Source organism: Pavona decussata, unplaced genomic scaffold (genome assembly GCF_977016875.1).
Source record: "Pavona decussata unplaced genomic scaffold, jaPavDecu1.1 SCAFFOLD_602, whole genome shotgun sequence".
Classification (NCBI taxonomy): Eukaryota; Metazoa; Cnidaria; class Anthozoa; order Scleractinia; family Agariciidae; genus Pavona; species Pavona decussata.
In genome coordinates this window covers 5,274,314-5,294,679 of record NW_028145860.1, presented here as the reverse complement: position 1 = coordinate 5,294,679, position 20,366 = coordinate 5,274,314, and the positions used below count along the sequence as shown (strand labels likewise).

The following is a 20,366-nucleotide window of genomic DNA, read 5'->3' as shown; positions in this document are numbered from 1 at the left end:
GGTTATTACAAGTAGAACCCCATATTCTTGTTAAATCAACTTGTAATATAAATTAGCAAGCATTTGTATCCATTATTGTCATCGACATAGAAACAATGCACTCCTAATTGCGTTTGGAGTCAAGATTGTATGGGACAATCATGAATCAATGGATCTTGGGACAAGTATCTGACATCCCCGCAGATTTTGCAGGGGTGGATGACATCCGCAACTTGGCAAAGGAGAGAGAGACTGGGGTCCAGATCATTGAACACACTCCCTAACCTTTGATTATTACTAGTTTAATAAATTTATTGGAATTTGTTCTTGAGTTAAATATTTACCAGGATGTAATAATTATTTATTCAGTTCTGTTGGTTGTTATCCTTAGTCTTCTTCATTCTAAAAGCTATGGTTACTATGGTTACTATAGACATGAATATACCAAGGTAGAATCCAGGCCTAATCAAGCTTGGATTGAGAAAGGACTTGGCTAAATAAGTCTAGCCCTTCACATGAAACATCAGCAGGCATCAGTGGCCAATTTACCTTTAGTTATCAACTCTGTGGATAAACCAAACATTTGTCACCTGTAAACAGGTTTACAGAGGTTTTTGTGCACCTGATAATGGTAAAGAATTGAAACAATGAGAATGTGCATATTTGGACAGTCCATCTTTATTCTTAGAATAAGGACCAGACGCATTAATAGAACAAGGTCTGGGATGAAAATGCTTTTCTCTTTTAGTTACCATGTGAGAAAGTATCTGCCTTGCATGTATCCCCAGGTTTTTAACATAGTGTGCATGTTGTAGGAATCCATTGGTACCTAAAGAGGCAGGGAAGTATTGAAAATCTGCTGGAAAGTAGGATAAACAGCAAGCTTTTGATGCTCATCTTACCTATAGCACACACTCATGTTCTCCACAAGATTTATTCTATCAAAGACCTGTAAGAGGACACCCTTATTGTGACCTTATTGTCTGTATAGTGAAACTTGTGCTAATATACCAGTAGTTCTTTGTTCAAGATGCCAAGATCAGCTGGAACATTAAGTGTTCTTTCACTTTCACTGTTTGAAAACAAATTTATGACTAAAAACTAGTGCATCGTCTCCAATAATTAAACCATTATAATTTATTAATATTAATGATGTTCTCATGTCTGGACTTCTCCCTCATCGCCTGATTCTGGTTTCAACACACGCCCCATAAACAAAATTGCGCCTGATTTCTTGTGACAAATCATAAACAGATATGGGTGGTCGGCACAAAAGATTGCATTCATTGGTACCAGTGCTTTGCTGCGGACCTTCATGGCCACACCCGTGGCTGCCGCAGCTTCTGTGCCCTTCTCATTTACTTCCACAAATGCCTTGTGAATGACATGGGACACATATATATTCTCTGGGCCTGGTGTAATGCCTGAAAAATCAGCGTTGGGCTCGCTAAACATATCTGTTGCTCCCATTTTTGCCAGAATATTGTTGAGAAGAAACTGCTGTGTCAGCTTAAATCTTGGCAGGGAGACTTCTACCTTGTGGGGGCATGACTGTGATACAGATTCAATAGCCTTGTGTAACTTGTCATGGGTAAGGCGTTTTTCTATCTTGGCCAGCCCATGGGTATCATGGGGCAACAGAATAACCATGGAAAGATCCTCCCCTTGGTAGGGTAGCTCGAGCACTTGACAACCTAGGTCCCCGACATCTTCAACATGCTTGAACTTTGTCGTTAAGTGCATCATTTGTACTTGTACCTTTTCACTTTTGGAGACAAAGAATTGCTGGGGAAAAGTGGCTTCTTTCTCAAACTGGTTTTGCCAAAAGCCCTTGAAATATATTGCATTCACCAGGGTCAGCCGTGTGAGTGAGTTTAACACTCCCTCTGGAATCAAATTCTTAATCTTCTGCTTGGTTTTCTCCTCAACCCAGCCGTTCACCTCTTTTCTGGCGCCCTCGGTATCTTCCTGGTAATCAACCATCGCTATCTCAGCAGCAAAGAACTTTTTTGTTTCCTCGACGAACTTTAGTACCAAACTAAAGTTCTTCTGCACAAAAAGTCGATTGGCGGTCAGCAATTCGTTGCCTGCGGCGTTTGATTCTTGCAGAGCATTAAGGAAGAGTTGCTCTTCATTGCATAGTTGATCTTGTGGCAGTCCTTCCCAGTGGAGAGCTTTGTTCATCTGTACAGCTGTGTTGCCTCTTGCTCCCATGGAAGTCATGGCAAGTGCAATACTTAGACTGCTTGGTGAATAAAACAGGTTTTTCCCTGCGAATTGTGCGTCATTTCTGAGAGCTTTGTGGAGATCCACCGAGAATTTGTTGTTTGCTTCAACAAGATGCCCCTCTAATGGCATTTTCACGGAATGCTTGATGCAGCCCAATTTATTCCCCATTGTATGCTTCGCAGATTTTTAAAAGCTATCCTCCCTTAGCATATTGAAATAATCGAATGGTTTTACACTCTGTTTTTTTTTTTTTGTAAGAACGTCTAATTTTGGAGCTGAGGCTGAACGTTCTTATATTTTTTTGCGATTTGAGGCTGAAAACGTTCTTAATAAATTACATGGTATACACTTTATGTATTTCAGTAAACTCAATGCGGACGTGACCAGGAAACATATTAAAGTGATTACGACAAACCGAGATGTGCGTCACCAATTTTAATGTTATACAAAACATGCCCTTACGTAATTTGGTTAATTTACATTTGTTACCTTGATTCTATATACAGATTAGCAACTCAGCCTGAGGAATGTTCTTTTAAAATAAGTTTTTAAAATTTTGGTTAATCTCAGCCTCGACGTTCTTACAAAAATGGTTCTTATAAAGGAAACTGAGTGTATTCAGAGAGACTGCGTGATATTGTATCGTTGTGTTACTGGGAATCATACCGGAAATAACTCTGCGATAACGTCATAACCCCAGCTTGAACTGGTCTGGTTTCCTCCGCGTTGAATTATTCGATCTGTCAGATCTGTTTGTAAAAGCGTAGTTTCTTCGCTGTGAACTCTCCCAATTTCCACCGTTTAAACTATCTTGTACTACTTAGAAGTTATTATTTCGATTTAGCGCTTGAAAAACGTTTGTTTTCTTTCTCAAAACGACAGCTCAGAGACTTAAATTCATACATGTGGCCGCCATTGAACGAACAATCTTCTGAAATGATGACTTGCTTTGACGTCACCCAGGTAGAGATGAGTGGGTCCCCTGCCTCGTGATATACGCGCCGATAACGGATTTTGATTGGGCCGTTTTCGTTGAAGACAATCAGGCCCCAGTTTTTCAAAGGCCGGATAACTTTATCCAGTGGATAAGTCACTATCCGACAGTTTCAATCTGTGCAAAGATTTCAGTATTTCCTCTTGAACAAGCGAATATACACACTCTAACCACAGTTAAGTTTGGGAGTGTACGAAAACCTTGGACAACGTTTAACGTGAAGTATTTTTTAGACGCTGAAGAGTGCCTTATCCAGCGGATAAAGTTATCCAGCCTTTGAACAACTGGGGCCTGAACAATAGATCCCTTCTGGGAGAGGGCAGAATTTAATGTAGGTTTAATGAATAAATCAAATGATGATTTGACGTCACACAGGAAGGGATGAGTGGGTCCCCTCTCTCGTGATATGTGCCTAAATAATAGATTTTGATTGGGCTGCTAATACATCCCATCCCTTGATGTTTTTATAACGGTGTTTTCTTAATATGTTATTGTTATAGAAATATTTGCCCTTTTTTCAGTGTAAGATATCTGTTTGTTACAAGGAATGCCCGCAGGGCGGGCCGTGTCTAGGTTTGGGTCAGGTATTTTTTTTTTCTTTGTCGTAGTCAGAAATCGCCAAATTAATTTATGCATTAAAATATGTCCTCCCCTAGTAGGGATGTATTGTTCTGATTGTCCTCAACAAAAGCAGGCCAATCAAAATCTATTATTAGGGCACATATCACGAGAGAGGGGACCCACTCATCCCTTCCTGTGTGACGGCAAATCATTATTTGATTTATTCATTAAACCTTGATTAAATTCTACCCTCTCCCAGAAGGGATTTATTGTTCTGATTGTCTTGAACAAAAACAGCCCAATCAAAATCTATTATCGGCGCATGTATCACGAGGGAGGGGATCCACTTATCTCTACCTGTGTGGCGTCAAAGCAAGTCATCATTTCGAAAAGTTGTTTTTGTTCAATGGCGGCCACATGTATGAATTTAAGACTCTGATCTGCTGTTTTCAGAGAGAAAACAAACCTTTCAAGTGGTGAATCGAAATAATAACTTCTAGGTAGTACTCGACAGTTGAAACGGTAGAAATTGGGAGAGTTCACAGCGAAGAAACTCCGCTTTCAAAAACAGATCGAATGATCAACGCGAAGGATTAGAGCTATAGGAGGCCAGACCAGTTCAGCGGGGTCATGACATTATTGCAGAGTTATTTCTGGTATGATTCCTGGTAACACAACGATTAGTATCACGCAATATATCTGAATAAAACCATTCAGACAATTATCTCAATTGCCAAGGGAGTATATATATATAGTTTTTAAAATCTGCAAAACATAGAATGGGGAATAATTGGGCTGATTGGGGCTACATTAAGCATTCCGTGTAAATGCCATTAGCCGGGCATCTTGTTGCAAAATATAAAGAGTGTAACCTGTGAAACAGCTTTTTTTTTTTTGGGGGGGGGGGGGGGGAGTGGGGGAGGTGGCTTGTGGGCAGAGCAAAAAAAAAAATTGCATTTCATATACCAAGTTCACAAGCAGCCAATTAAACTAATTACCCGTCAACTAGTCTGCCAACAGATATTCTCTCATGGTATATGAGCCAATCAGAATTACCAGTAGCCCTGTGTCATTGCTATTTTCAATTGCTTTTTCTGATTTGAGAGAGCTCATATATTTTTACCAGTTTTAGCTATGGATGCTACAAACCTTGCCAAAGATCCTTTAAGCCCTGTGAGTCTAGAAGCTTGGAAAATGGTCTCTTGAAATTTCATTGAGTTGAAATAGGAACATCCATTTGCACAGGCCTAATTGTCTTGCTTCCAAAACAGGGATGCTGCAACCAGTGACAAAATTTTGTTCCACTTTTGCCTTGATCACATCTCCCTCCCTATCCCACCATTCCATGTTGTTTAGAAACTTAAACACACAGATCTGTAAAAGATGTCACGTTCCTTGCGCTACCTAACATTGCATACGGTGAATGGGGCCGGCGGCGAACGAATTATAACACTTGTTGTGGCTCTCATAATTTAAGAATTATGTATTACACACAAACTGGTATCATTCTGATATTTTTTAATCCACCAGGTGAATAAAATCCCTGATTTGATTATTTTAAATTAAAGATTTCAAAAGCTTGTGGCACCTATAAAAAATAAACTTGAGGTCTACCTTTCAGTCTCGTAGCTGTAAACAAAATAATATTGTGTTATTACAGCCTTGCATTACCATCAAAATTACTTTGTTATATAGCTAAATACCTGCCTGATAAAGTTTCATTGTAATCATCACCATCCTCAAACATTTTTTCAAGTTTGATACTAGTGAAAAGAGTACCACAGCCAACTGATTTCCTAAACATTTTAATCTTAACCAACTTTTTAGTGGTTATACAAGTAGAACCCCATATTCTTGTTAAATCAACTTGTAATATAAATTAGCAACCATTTGTATCCATTATTGTCGTCGACATAGAAAGAATGCACTCGTAATTGCGTTTGGAGTCAAGATTGTATGGGACAATCATGAATCAATGGATCTTGGGACATGTATCTGGCGTCCCCCACAGATTTTGCAGGGGTGGATGACATCCCCAACTTGGCAAAGGAAAGAGAGACTGGGGTCCAGATCATTGAACACACTCCCTAACCTTTGATTATTACTAGTTTAATAAATTATTGGAATTTGTTGTTGAGTTTTATTTACCAGGATGTAATAATTATTTACCGGTACTCAGTTCTGTTGCTTGTTATCCTTAGTTTTCTTCATTCTAAAAGCTATGGTTACTATGGTTACTATAGACATGAATATACTAAGGTAGAATCCAGGCCTAATCAAGCTTGGATTGAGAAAGGACTTGGCTAAGTCTAGCCCTTCACATGAAACATCAACAATAGAACCTCTTTACAGTGGCCAATTTACCTTTAGTTATCAAATCTATGGATAAACCAAACATTCATCACCTGTAAACAGGTTTACAGAGGTATTTGTGCACCTGATAATGGTAAAGAATTGTAACAATAAGAATGTGCATATTTGGACAGACCATCTTAAAATGAGGACCAGACGCATTTATAGGGCAGGGTCTGGGATGAAAATGCTTTCCTCTTTTAGTTAACATGTGAGAAAGTATCTGCCTTGTCCCCAGGTGTTTAACATAGTGTGCATGTTGTGGGAATACATTGGTACCTGGGGATGAGGCAAGGAAGGTGTTGAAAATCTGCTGGAAAGAAGGATAAACAGCAAGATTATAACCTCTTTTGACGCTCATCTTACCTAGCACACACTCATTCTATCAAAGACCTGCAAGAGGACAGTCTTATTGTGACCTTATTGTCTGTATAGTGAAACGCGTGCTTATACCAGTATTCCTTGTTCCAGAGACCAAGATCAGCTGGAAAAAGTGTTCTTTCACTTTCACTGTTTGAAAACAAATTTATGACTATAAAAACTAGTGTATCGTCTCTAATAATTAAATCATTATTATTAATATTAATAATGTTCTCATCTCTGGACTTCTCACTCATCGCCTGATTCTGGTTTCAACACACGCCCCATAAACAAAACTGCGCCTGACTTCTTGTGACAAATCATAAACAGATACGGGTGGTCGGCACAAAAGATTGCATTCATTGGTACCAGTGCCATGCGGGCCATCATGGCCACACCCGTGGCCGCCGCAGCTTCTGTGCCCTTCTCATTTACTTCCACAAATGCCTTGTGAATGACATGGGACACATATATCTTTTCTGGACCCGGTGTAATGCCTGAAAAATCAGCATTGAACTCACTAAACATATCTGTTGCTCCCATTTTTGCCAGAATATTGTTGAGAAGAAACTGCTGTGTCAGCTTAAATCTTGGCAGGGAGACCTCTACCTTGTGGGGGCGTGACTTTGATACGGATTCAATAGCCTTGTGTAACTTGTCATGAGTGAGGCCTTCTTCTATCTTGGCCAGCCCGTGGGTGTCATGGGGCAACAGAATAACCATGGAAAGATCCTCCCCTTGGTAGGGTAGCTCGAGCACTTGACAACCTAGGTCCCCGACATCTTCAACATGCTTGAACTTTGTCGTTAAGTGCATCATCTGTACTTGTACCTTTTCACTTTCGGAGACAAAGAATTGCTGGGGAAAAGTGGCTTCTTTCTCAAACTGGTTTTGCCAAAAGCCCTTGAAATAAATTGCATTCACCAGGGTCAGCCGTGTGCGTGAGGTAAACACTCCCTCTGGAATCAAATTCTTAATCTTCTGCTTGGTTTTCTCCTCAACCCAGCCGTTCACCTCTTTTCTGGCGCCCTCGGTATCTTTCTGGTAATCAACCAACGCTATCTCAGCAGCGAAGAACTTTTTTGTTTCCTCGACGAACTTTTGTACCAAACTAAAGTTCTTCTGCACAAAAAGTCGATTGGCGGTCAGCAATTCGTTGCCTGCGGCGTTTGATTCTTGCAGAGCATTAAGGAAGAGTTGCTCTTCATTGCATAGTTGATCTTGTGGCAGTCCTTCCCAGTGGAGAGCTTTGTTCATCTGTACAGCTGTGTTGCCTCTTGCTCCCATGGAAGTCATGGCAAGTGCAATACTCAGACTGCTTGGTGAATAAAACAGGTTTTTCCCTGCGAATTGTGCGTCATTTCTGAGAGCTTTGTGGAGATCCACCGAGAATTTGTTGTTTGCTTCAATTACCCTTTTCATTTTGGAGATTTTCACTCTTCAGTGCAGACGACAACAGAGCAGAAGTTAACCGCTTTATCAAAATGAACCCCTTTAATGTTATTGTGAAATGGCTGATATCAACCAATCAGAAGACCTCCCTCGTTTTGACTGTGTTTTGTGACACGTCACGCAAGCTTTGTGTTTTGTCTGTTGAACTGGAAAGATGCTTCTGTTTTGGGTGTTATTGCCGCTGTTTTACAGTTTAGCGTCGACAGAAGAAATCAGCGATGTGAGCGGAGTTATTGCAGAAACCATCAACGAATTTGGGTTCGATTTGCTTAAGATTTGTAATCAAGATTCAAGGCTGAAGGATGAGAATTTGTTTTATTCACCAACTAGCATTTCACTGTCCCTGGCCATGGTGTTCTTGGGAAGTAGAGGAAACACAGCTGAGCAGATTGCCAAGGCTTTCAAGTGGTACAGTCATGAATTTGAAGACGTGCATTTGGCGATGAAATCTTTACATGAAACAGTTCTTGAAGCGGAGCATGAGAATTTAGAGTTAAAGATCGCAAATCGAATCTGGGGGCATGACGATTTGGAGGAAACAGACGAATTTAAAGAGAGCTCCTTGGCATTTTACAACGCTCCTGTCAAAAAAGTCGACTTCAAGGAAAGTTCTGAGCAAGCTAGAGTCGAGATTAACAAATGGGTGGAACAAAATACTGCCATGAAAATAAAGGATTTTCTTCCACCCAAAGCTGTCAATCGAGACACACGGCTGGCGTTAATTAATGCAATTTATTTTAAGGGAACGTGGCTTCATGCTTTTGGACGAGAGAAAAGTTTTCGCGCTCCATTTAAAATCTCAAGTGAAAACGGAGGGTTTGAGATTGAGTTGGTCGAGATGATGTCACGCACTACAAAACACAACTATTTTGCCGATGAAAAACATGACTGCAAAATCATTGAGCTTCCATATAGTGGCAATGACATTTCCATGCTAGTTGCCCTTCCTAATGAGATAAATGGAGTGTCACGACTTGAGAAGATGATAACCACTGAAATAATGTCGCTGTGGCTCATGTCAGTTCAAAATACTACTGTGAAAGTATCCATTCCTAAATTTATACTGAGTCAGCATTTTGAGCTGAAAGACGTATTGAACAAACTTGGTATCAGCGACCTGTTTCAGCCTGGTATATCTGATTTGTCTGGGCTTAGTTCAGTAGAAAGCTTGTATGTATCTCATGTTATGCACAAAGCCCACATTGATGTGAATGAACAAGGAACTGAAGCTGCGGCAGCATCTGGAGTTCTTGTGCAGAAGAGATCCATAGACCTGCATCCAGAGTTCCATGCCGATCATCCATTTTTGTTCTTTATTTATCACAAGAGTTCAAGTGCTGTTTTATTTATTGGTCGTGTCAAGAGACCAACAATAATCCCTGACACTATTAATGCCACTAGCAACGCCGATTCTGTACATCAAAGTGATGAACTATGAACTCATCTGATTGAAACATTGATCCATGCATTGATAACTAGGAATTAAGAGACAACTTGGAAGTGAGAAAATCTGACACTAATTGGCTTTCTGAGAGTGGATTCAACAACATGGAAGAAGCAACATGTGACCCTTATCGACTTTAGTATTTCTACAAAAATGAACCAATTAGAGGCAATGAATAAGGACTTTATTGACTTTTCCAGTCGGTGGCATAACAAGTTTTGTGTTATTTGATCTAGAAACTAAAATTTATCTTTCTTAGCAGCTACAACACTGTTCAAAATGACCATAATTTTGACGTAGTAATGCATGCTCATGTCTATCATGAGCGTGATATTGTAACAAAAAATTAGTTGCTGATCACTGTTGGACCTTAAAGGGTTGAATATTACAGTTATTATTATTATAACTTGGCCTTGGATTGGAAGCGAGGCTGGGGGTGACCTTGTGTTGGTACAAACTTCACTACTTTTCATATGTACCTCATGCTGTTCTTATGTAAACTAGTTTGCATTTACATATGAAAAACAGTGAGTTTTGTATCAAAACGAGGTCACCCCCAGCCTCACTTCCATTCCAAGACCAGGTCACTAAGCACACAACTGTAAAATGGCCTATTCAAATGTGGCATTTGCTATTGAGCTGAGCGCCCATGATATGGCCTCAAGCTACCAGCTGTTTCCTCTTATCAATAAGCATGGAAAAGCCTTGAAACACAGCTCGTCTTCACCCTTCTTTTTTCCCACACGTAACAGAAACAAAAGTCATTAATATCATGTTATTACTGTTGTTTATTGAAAAACGAACAAAGGACAAATTTACACAAAATTTACAAAACAATGTATACATTCTTGAAGCAATTTTTAGTTGACTAGTCTGGAAAGATAGAACAGTAAAATGACTTCATTCAAAACAGCAGGGTGGGAAAAAGTGAACCTAGAAAAAGTTAAGCAGATTTTCAAATGCTCTGTATAACATTTCACAGTCCTCGTTTTACGAAGTGAGGTGCAGGGAATAAATTTAATCATCTAAAGAAACACTTTTAATAGGCTCAGTAGATAAAAAAGTCTTGTGTGATGATTTGGTGCAGGTGACCAAGGACCAAGTCTGAATGCTTTCTTCTCGAATTTGAAAAACTGCAGTTGATTCTGTATCAGTCACTGTCACTCTCTGAACTATTACTAGCACTGTTACTCCTGTTTCGACGTTTCTTCTTCTTGTGTTCACTACGGTGTTTGTGTTTTTTCTTGGATTTTCGCCGATGACTGTGTTTGTCTGATGAATGATGCCTCCTTTTCCTTTTCTCTACGTTCTCTTTTGATTCATAAGAATGGGTGCCCTTTCCATTTCCAGATGCCACATCATCATCATCATCATCATTTTTGTTAGCACTTGAGGAGAGCCTGAAAAAAAATTATATAAAATCTTCTTCAGCTTACTGACTCCCATACATGTGTATTAAAATGTTGAGTAGACAATCATGTTTATTATTAAATAGAGATTTGAAGGTCTAAGTGCATGGCCAGCTAATCAACCCATCAATCAATCCATCCATCCCTCAATCAATTAATCAATCAAATATGGCTGTCACCTTCCCAAACTCATTAATAATTCATAAGCCCATTGACCTATCAAATGGTCGATAAAACATCACGTGCAGTGGTTTTAAAACCTGATAAAACCTCCTCCTTATTAGTATGCGGTGTTTAATGTTTTTCTCGTATGCTAATTTCCAATGTTCACAAAAGCATCATTGTTATGAACTCTCTTGACACACGCTTTTCCAGGAATGTTTTTGAAGCCGTTCAAAACAATCGCAGCACGTGTTTTATCAGGTCTGAAACCACTTGGTATCCCGATAAAATACTGCTCCTCGTGTTTTAAACATTACATAAACTTCAAACCCATTGTTAACTCTGGCTCAAATTGCGTGAGTTATGACAAACCTTACCTTTCTGGCAAATGTTTGTCTTCCCTTCCACTGTCACTTCCTTCATCGCTGCTGTTATCCTTTCTCCTTCTTTTATCTTCATTTTTCTCATGTCTGTGCCTGCTCTGTTCTCTCTCCTTAGTCTGTCTGTGATGCCTGTAACGACCATCATCTCTTTCTCTGCTCCAGTCCCTTTCTCGTCGTCTCCTATGCTTTTCTTGTTCCCAGTCTCCCTCCCATGATCTGTTTCGGTTCACATCACTGCGTCTGCTCCACTGATCTCGTCTCCAGTCCCTGTCTGATCGTTCAGATCCCCGGCCATTGTGCGGTGTGCGGCCTGGAGAGAGTTCATCTCTGTGGTTGAACTCATTTCCTGGGTTTCGATACACGTGTAGGAAATTGCAGTTTTTCCCACGTGGACAGCGGTTTCTCTCAAAGAGACCTAAAAAAAATTGTCAGTTTAAAAAAGTACACTTCACTTGATGGAAGAAGAGTTAATGAGTTGGACACAGCAAAACACAAAGAACAAAATTATCAATACCAAAACATTCTTACATTGATGGCCTGTTAAGTTTAATTACCATATTTTAAGTTAGGCAGTTCACCAGTACATCAAGAGGTTTGTGAGAGTGGCTCTTTATACACTTTTTCCATTTTTTTGAAAAAACAATTTGTAAAGATTTTTATGTTTAAATCCCACAGAGCAACTCAAAGTGTCTGAGTTTTCCTGAGGGGGTGGGTCATTGATTCCTTTCATTCAGAGGGGAATAGTTTGGGAAGAGGGGGGAAGGTATGTTAAAATATATTAATTTACCCTTGAACAACGATGGTTAAGACGAAACATTTTGTACACGTACCACAGATTGCTGATTTCCACTTGGTTACTGGGGAGAATTCACAGGAAAGTTGTTTGGATGCGTACCAGCGAGCATTAAACAATGCAAATGCCTTCGCACATTCCTCTTCACTATGAAGCAAGCAAGAACAAGAATTCATTAATTTTAGCTTCAAGTAATACACTGCATGTACACTGTACCTTTGCCACTTGATAAAGTTTTGGACACCTTTCGACAGTTTCTTGACAAGAAGACAAGACTTTGACTTTTGCTGATGGCTTCTATTTCAAGTGGACAATCAAAAGTAGCAAATCTGGATAGCGAAGTTCCATCTTTGTTCTCTGGCAAATTGCAACGCCACCTTCTACAGTTGTTCTATTTTGATTAACTGTTCAAACAGAAGCTACCACAAAGTTGTCACAAAGATGTTGCAATGGTGTCAAAAACTAGACAAGTCAAAGTTGGTGGTAGTGCAGCTTGTGGCACAGTTAATAATCACTGTCAAAATCACACAGTCTAACCTGACAACAACATGGTACACTCAGTCAATAGGCACTTCTCTATTGGTTTATTCATTTAACAATTTCCCAAAAGGCAGGTAAAAGACCAATGGGATTTGCAACCTTACAAGGTTCTCCCACCCAACCCACCCCAATAAAAAATATCTAACCTACCCAGCCCTATTTTACAAACAAGATACCTTTCCCCTTAGGACAGGCATGTGGAGTTGGTCTGCCATATTTCAGTCTTTTACTTAAAATCCTTTCATGGTCTACATCTATTGGTGCAGGGAATGAATTTATAGTCAATGCAAGACAAGCTTAACACCCACCTGGTAAACTGAACATACACATTGCCTCTCAAGTGTGGCTCATGGTTACAGCAAACCTACAACAGTAAAAATGAACTTGTAATATAATCTTGATATTGGCAAACAAAAGACACCTCACCTCAGGTGCATCTGTTCCAGAATTAATTCAGTTTGGCAATGTTGACTTTTGCGAAGGGAATAACGACAGCAAACTTGCAACACAATCTTGATCATTTCACTTTCATTTTCACTGATCTGAGGCATTACTAAGTAGGGTTCACCCCTATGAAATTCTTAGTATTCCACCCTCAGTCATCATTTCACAAAAACAAAACATGGTGTCATCCTTCAAAACATCCATTATCCAACCTACATTGGCACTGCTTGCCGCCCATCTTACCTTGAACTGCACAACGGTACCAGCCTTCCTGAACTCAGGCAGTGTGTCTTCATAAAACTGCTTGTAATTTTCATAAGCTTCCTTCTCATCATACTATAAAAAAGAAGAGGAAACAGTGTGCAAGATGACTTGCTGTATAGAAGTCACAAACAGAGGAGTCCAAAGAAACACAACTAGAGAAAAACTAGAGAAAGTTTCCACTGTACATAGCATGGATCTTGTGGAATGACAAGTACATGATTTCTAAAATCTACTCAAACTGCATTAAATATTGGTATATATCAGAGGGAAAAGTAGGCTTTTAATGAATCAATGTGTGTCACACCTGGCAACCTAACAGTTGATTTCAGGAGGCAGAGGACACGACCATATGCCAGCAAACTCACCTCAAGGCTGGTATCCTGATCTGCTTCATCCAGCATGGATTGGGAGAGTCGGATGTCATTATACATGGCTGGGATCATCAATGTTACACTTGATGTTGGTCGTGGATGCTGTCTTGAACACCTGTATGTTGACAAATACATGGCGTTCCCGGACAAGCAAATACTGCACATATGTTTTTGTGGCCAAAACCATAACACCATGATACTGTCAATAAGACTGGGTTTTAACATATTTTTTTTATCATCCATGTGGGTTTTGCATTAGAATAAAATCACTTTATTTCAGTATCAATGGTATTTCACACAGAGTACTAACAATATTATTATTGTGGACACCTTCCAGATTAAATTGGGATTTAGAGAAGTTGGTTTTTGAGGAAAGGGGAATCCAGAGAAAAATCTGTCAAGGCAAGGACAAGAACCAACGACAAACTCAACCCACATATGGCTAACATTGGTGGGAGGCATGTGCTTTCACCACTGTGCCATCACTGTAACTCTTAATCCAGATATATGTCCCTGTTTTGTACTGTTGAGAGACCAGTTTAATCCAAAGTATCTACACTCAGACAGGTAGAATCCTAAGCAGGATCTGAAAGGATCCTTTTAACCTAAGATCAGGTACATATGGGATCTAACAGGATCTTAAAATAGCACCTCTTTTAGGACCACAAGTGGTCATTTGGGTTCTTAGTCCAATAAATAAAATTATTACTAATATATTAGGCTCTCCATATTTAACAGCAATGAACAAAAAAGGGGGTGAGATAACGTTTTGTCACCTTTCTCCAAATCTACAGGCTCCAGTCTTCAGGTAAAATGAACAATTCACTGTATCCTATAAAAATTGAGCAAATGTATTTTATATACTGCTGTTTAAATCTGCACAATTCACTGCATGCATCTACAGCATCACAAATCCCCATAAAGATATTAAGTGGATCACTGCCTGAAGTATTTTAATACTTAAAAGTAAACAAAACTTAAACCTATTTTTCAGTTTTATAAATTTGAAAGGAGTTAAGGTAGAAGAATACACAAGTGTGGTGTGAATCAGAGAAACATGAATGCGCTTAAATTTTGGGATGTCAAAAGTGCTGCAAGGAAAACCAGATGAAAGGCAAATTATCTGTCAAAGATGTGTAATCGTGACTTCTAGTTTTTCATTGGGGTTTGATCTCATCTGACTGGTCCTAACATATTTAACATCGACATCTTGACAGTGTTCTGATTGGCACAATATTTTAATAATATTACAAGAAGGACTCACTTGCTCCGTGCCATACGATTTCCCAGCCGCAGGAGGAGCAAGGGGATTGTGCCATGCTGCATTATTCTAGATAAAAATGTAATTTAATTTATCATCAGTAAACAGTACAGTACTGGTCAAATCACATGCACAAGAGTATAAATCTCTCTTCTATAGTGCATTACAGAGGAAATAAAATGAAGCTTTTAATATAAATATTGTTTAAATCTGAGTTTGGTAAGAATATTTTCAACCCAGTTTAACTTTGGTTTTCTTCGCCTTCTGATTGGAGTGTGTGGAAGGCCAGAGATGTGACTCCCATTGGAGACTCAGTTATTTTCCCTTCTGTTTCCACAACAACTAAGGCATTGACAAAATAAGGAGAAATAAGATAATGATAACTTTGAATGCAGAAAGTTACCTTAGAAGCGGATGGTTTGTCCAACTCCTTAAACAAGGCATCCTATTAAAAGGAACAGTCCAACATGTTGCTTAGGTCAGGTTAAGAATTTTTGCATCAACAACTTTTACAACATGCTGCAAACAAAACTAAACACCCACGGAGCAATCCCTCTGAACTTTTGGTGGGAATGTGCTGCCCAGTATTGAAAACTTCAAACCATTAATAAAAACTATTGTTGAACAGCTTTCCAACCCATTTCCTATATCAGACATAGATGTAACCCCTAACATCTTTCTCTGTTAATGTTTTTGGCCAAAATGCTCAAAATGTTTTTCTCTATTTCATACCAAGAATGGTCACAATTGCCTGAAAAACATATTAAGCAATTTAGGGCCCACCACCAAATAAAACAATAAATAAAATTTCCAGGAAAGTGAAAACCTTACAGTCACACCGGTCTGTTTTTCCAAAGGATGGTTATTAGAGACTTCCTTAAAACAATCATCATTAAATTAATATAATCTTTCTATTAAGCCAGTCTTGGAGCATGTAATAGTAGGCTCTGTTTGTCAAAAAGGAATTTAAACTCAACACCCAGAGCATTGAAATGTTGAATGAAATTTCTCCTTAAGAACAAAAAATTATCGCAATGTACATACCTGGATACAATATTAAATTAAGGATTGTACAATGACAAGATAACAAGTATAAGATAATTAAGCAAAAATAAAATAAAAGGCTTTGTAGAGGCTTACATTAGGCCACACGAATTACTCTTAAAATTCCCTGATTGTCTACTAGTAAATAATATTATTATAAAATCTAAAATTTAAACTAAAGCTTCTATATTTTAAAAGATACAAATATGTCTTTGATGCAATGGAACCAATGATTCAAGGATGAAGACTTGTGGGCAACTTCACTGATGTTGTTCCAAGTTTGTTAAGGATTATCAGAAATTACTTTAATTTAATTTGTGATACAGTGAAACCCCAATCTAACAGACGTACATGTAGTTGGTAGCTTGTTTGTCTATTGGCACATTTACTTACATCCAAGGATATAATACAGTATGTAGTTCCAGAAAATACCTTACCTCTCCCATGGGAGAGATTTTTCTAAGACCCCCACCCATCTGGAAATTTCAAGTCATGTACCTTCATACTTTCCTTTCAAATGATTTTTTTGGTCTTTGAGGACCCCCATCCCCTGAAATTTCTAATCCTTACTGTGGGAGAAGAGAGAGGAGGAGGAATGGATATCTTCTAGAACAACACAATGATAGTACAAAAATTGACCTGTGTTTAAAGCAAGAAAATTGTTACCGAAGTCATTTGGTACAGATTGAAGTTTGAATGATGCCATTAAATTTAAATTTAAATTTAACTCATTGCTAAACATGTCTGTGAAGGAAACATATTTCTACTTGACTGTTACTGTAAAGTGTGATACCATACATGGATTAAGAAGGATTTTCCTTTCCCAATTTTCTTTCCTTTTGCATGGATTTATATCCTCAAACTTGACTAGGAACACTTACTATCTGTTTGTTAGATTGGGATTCTCTTGCATTTATCGCTTCTGGAATGGTAGACGCCATCACATTTCCAGCTTCCAGAAGACAGTACACTATGTCTGGCATTCTCTGACATAATTCTTATCAGGATAGAAACTAAGGAAACGTACTCCCATGAACTTGAAACATTGGTACTATTAAATAATTTGGGATACAGGTTTTTCAGTGAATAGCCAATTCCATCAACAGTGATATCACCTCTTTCTCTTTGATTGCCTTTTGTTTTTGCTCTTCTTTCTCCTTTTCTCTCCTCTGTTCTTCTTCCCATTCTTTTTTTATTCTCTCCTATAACACATACAACCAGTTAGATCATGAACTTGTTTAATGGGGGTGATTCTGCCAGTTAACATAATTATACATTTACACTTCTTTTTCTTCTCAGTGAAAGGTCACAAAATGGTAGGCAATTTAAAAGATGACATTTTTCTTCCTCATCCTGAACTTCTGGCTAGCATGCTGTTACCCTGGATACCAAAGCAGGTGTACTAGCCAATGAGAGGAGGACAATGAAAGACTCCTGACCAATTGATTCTCTGCTTGAGGATGCTGCACTAAGCAGTATAGATGAAGTGCTAACCTGTATCCATGACTACTAACTACCGGTAAGTGATGAGTATAAGTTTCTTCTGTAATGCTGGTTATCACCTCTTGTTCCAATTTTTCTCTTAATTTTCGCTCATCATCTTCTTTTTTCTTTCGAAATCTTTCTTGAGCAATGGCTTCTCTCTCCAACCACAGGCGATGCTGAGTTTTTCTGAAAACAAAATGTGCAGTTAATTAAAATAAGTGCATGCCCTTACATTTCAGCTAATTTAATATCACCAAGGAATTATAGATTAGTCTATTAAAAAAAAAAAAAAAAACCAACAGATTAAGACTATAATAAATTTTATTGGTGCTTCATCTTAATTTAAATAGTTTAACAAGTAAGACTCTTCCACAGTGTTCATTGCCATTTTTGCCTTGTTGAAGGAGGCATCTCTTGACAGTCCAGTTCTCTTAGGTTCCTCCTTCACCCCCTTCATTCCTTGAGCAAAATCCAGGTAAGACTTTCCCTCCCTGCCCTGGCAAAGCTATTGGAAAAAGTTTCTAACATTTAATGGTTTCATTTTACATACCTCTCTTCCTCTTCTTCCAGCAATCTTTTCTTTTCTTCTCTTTCCTTTGCTTCCAGCTTGGCCCTGATAAAAACACAGGGGCTGGTTATTTAAACAAAGCATGTACCTTTGACCTGGTTTAAGATGATTTATCTGTTTGTAATTGGGTCATTGAGTCTAATCACCACTTTCTGCTTTCTTGACACTGCAGTACAGTCAAACCCCTTTATTACGGACACCAAGGGGACAGGGATAAGTGTCCGCATTATAGAGGTGTCCGTTTTATAGAGGTAGGCTTTATATGGATTTAGGTCTCTCAGGGACCAAGTGAACTGTCCGTATTAGAGAGGTGTCCGTATTAAAGAGGTGTCTGTAAGGAGAGGTTCCCCCGTACTCAGACAACAAATTGTGACTAAATATTTCCATTGGCCAGATTGAAATTGATTCCAGCTGTGGTTTTGTTAAGAACTGTCTGCCTTTCTTTTGGCTCTCAGTCGCTTCTCTGAAAAACCAACAAATATTCTAAATTTCAATTCAATCTGGACAGTGTCCGCAATCAGTGATCTGGACTAAATGCATTGTAAATAAAGTGATTTATTTCAAATAACCAGCCCATAACAGTTTTATATTTCACCTGAGCACATTAAAGTTTTAAAAATAATATTGACAACTTTATTTGCTTAGGGACACATTACCTCAAAATGGGGTCATTCTCTATTCTCCATTTTTCTGTTGTAACAAGACAGAAAATATTTTGTTTCAATAATTATTAACTTTTCTATTCAAGGCTACACCCATAAAAAGTTTAATTCAATTACCCTCCTACATAGGCACTCTTTGTGCTTGTCACACATTCCTCCTGTGACATCTGGGCAGGAGGCTAGGGTTCTTACAGATCCAGGGAGATAAGCGGAAGTTCTCCGAATTTCATCTGCCATTCTTTCACCCATGAAACTTGATACATTAGTGATTTATGCTAGGGACCTAACAAGCTCCAAATGATTCAAGTCTAAATACAGTCTATCAGGGCTGTTAACCCCTGATGTATTCAAATTGATAGGGGAGGGATGGTAGATGACATCATAAAGCACGGCACATGACATCATTCGTGCATAAAATACTCTCCCATCCTCATGAATTTGCGATGACACAAAACGTTCACAAAAGATGTTTTTATCTTGTAACATGACCTGATTGGTTTACTTCCCATCAATCACATTTTTATAATGACATACCGGAGCCATTTATGAAAAAACATTTTATTTGATGTGAACATTAAAATAGCTCAAACAACACAAAATAGTTGAAATTAATATAGTCGGAAAGTCGAGTCTACTGAAGAAATGGCAAACTTCGGCGATTATCCGGGAGACTTTAAACTCTAATCTGGAGACTGGGAGATACCGTCCAAAATCTGGAGTCTCCCGGATTATCCAGGGGAGTTGACAGCACTGGACTATATTCATGCATGTATGTCCTGACTATAAGTATATGTCCCTGGTGTAGCTAGCCTGTTTTGCAGACCTCTCCAGTTTTCCAGGAGATGTCTGTTGTGAGGAAAGAAATAGGAGATTTCTGCATGCAGGCTAACCATGGGTCTCCGTAGATGGAGACCCATCCATTCTCCAAGGTCTGCACACCACCATTGATGGTGTTTCTATTACCTTGAAGTTCCTCTTGTTCCCTCTTCTTTGCTGCTTGCTGTCTTTTTTGCCGCCGCCTTTCTTTCTTCACAAGCCTCCTAAACTGCTTATGGCTGAAAGGTTTTAATGATTAATATACATCGACGAGTATTAATGAAGAGATAACCTTGTTGTCAAGCAGTGATAAGTTAACCAGTTGTTCAATGATTTCTTTTATTTCCTTTTACTTGGATCATTGGCCCCTTTGTTTAATTTTTAACAGTATATTTGTTCCAGTATTTGTATTTGGTAGGATGTTACATAAAAGTAATCAGAAATAGCAATTAGTAAGCTCACTAGCAAAACACTACTAAAATTACTTGAGGGACTCGAGGTCTACGACGACTTGACAAGACCTGATCGACAAGCTAAGTGTGTCAACTATAATTTTCGAGGGGGATCGAAACAACGATAATCGCTCAAAGTTCACAAGAAGGAACTTTAGGGTATACTTAAAGGATCTGGAGTAGCTAGCAGTATTATACCTGAGTTTCGATGGCGCATCGCTATGTTTAGAATCTTTCTGTGATTCATTTTCGTTCTCCTCAGCCGCCATGTTTTTTAGCATTAGATCCCAGTCTTTCTACCGAGCGCCTCGTTTTTGTGACAATACTTCCCAGGCCCCTCA

At 38.7% G+C, this 20,366-nt stretch overlaps 2 protein-coding genes and 2 pseudogenes across 3 annotated transcripts; 1 reads left to right on the top strand and 3 right to left on the bottom strand.

The window, feature by feature from the left end:
* Nucleotides 1-822: 822 nt before the first annotated feature.
* Nucleotides 823-2,485, bottom strand: LOC146449603 (serpin B6-like). Its single transcript, XM_085101209.1, has one exon. It carries the CDS (start codon nucleotides 2,374-2,376, stop codon nucleotides 1,138-1,140), a length of 1,239 nt encoding a protein of 412 aa, XP_084957335.1. The 5' UTR covers nucleotides 2,377-2,485; the 3' UTR covers nucleotides 823-1,137.
* Nucleotides 2,486-6,590: 4,105 nt separating this feature from the next.
* On the bottom strand, nucleotides 6,591-7,967 carry LOC146449602 (leukocyte elastase inhibitor pseudogene; annotated as a pseudogene).
* A 53-nt stretch (nucleotides 7,968-8,020) lies between these two features.
* LOC146449601 (leukocyte elastase inhibitor pseudogene) lies at nucleotides 8,021-10,001 on the top strand (annotated as a pseudogene). The gene has a single exon (XR_014860561.1). The product of XR_014860561.1 is annotated as a leukocyte elastase inhibitor pseudogene (transcript).
* A 140-nt stretch (nucleotides 10,002-10,141) lies between these two features.
* Nucleotides 10,142-20,349, bottom strand: LOC146449600 (uncharacterized). The gene is made up of 15 exons (XM_085101207.1): nucleotides 20,224-20,349; nucleotides 19,721-19,812; nucleotides 18,752-18,785; nucleotides 18,078-18,140; nucleotides 17,605-17,713; nucleotides 17,158-17,244; nucleotides 15,402-15,443; nucleotides 15,002-15,067; nucleotides 14,514-14,569; nucleotides 13,732-13,852; nucleotides 13,346-13,438; nucleotides 12,967-13,022; nucleotides 12,156-12,265; nucleotides 11,320-11,740; nucleotides 10,142-10,771 (listed from the first exon to the last, which is right to left on the bottom strand). The coding sequence occupies exons 1-15, from the start codon at nucleotides 20,304-20,306 to the stop codon at nucleotides 10,522-10,524; spliced, it is 1,683 nt and encodes a 560-aa protein (XP_084957333.1). The 5' UTR covers nucleotides 20,307-20,349; the 3' UTR covers nucleotides 10,142-10,521.
* Between the last annotated feature and the right edge of the window lie 17 nt (nucleotides 20,350-20,366).

Bases quoted from the DNA above. Each gene is read 5' to 3' on its own strand.
- LOC146449603 (XM_085101209.1), bottom strand. From the start codon at position 2,376: ATGGGGAATAAATTGGGCTGCATCAAGCATTCCGTGAAAATGCCATTA.
- LOC146449600 (XM_085101207.1), bottom strand. From the start codon at position 20,306: ATGCTAAAAAACATGGCGGCTGAGGAGAACGAAAATGAATCACAGAAA. The intron at 15,068-15,401 runs GTAACTTTCTGC...ATTTTTATCTAG, and splicing joins ACAAACCATCCGCTTCTAAG to AATAATGCAGCATGGCACAA. The intron at 12,266-12,966 runs GTGGGTGTTAAG...CTTGCTTCATAG, and splicing joins GTGTATGTTCAGTTTACCAG to TGAAGAGGAATGTGCGAAGG.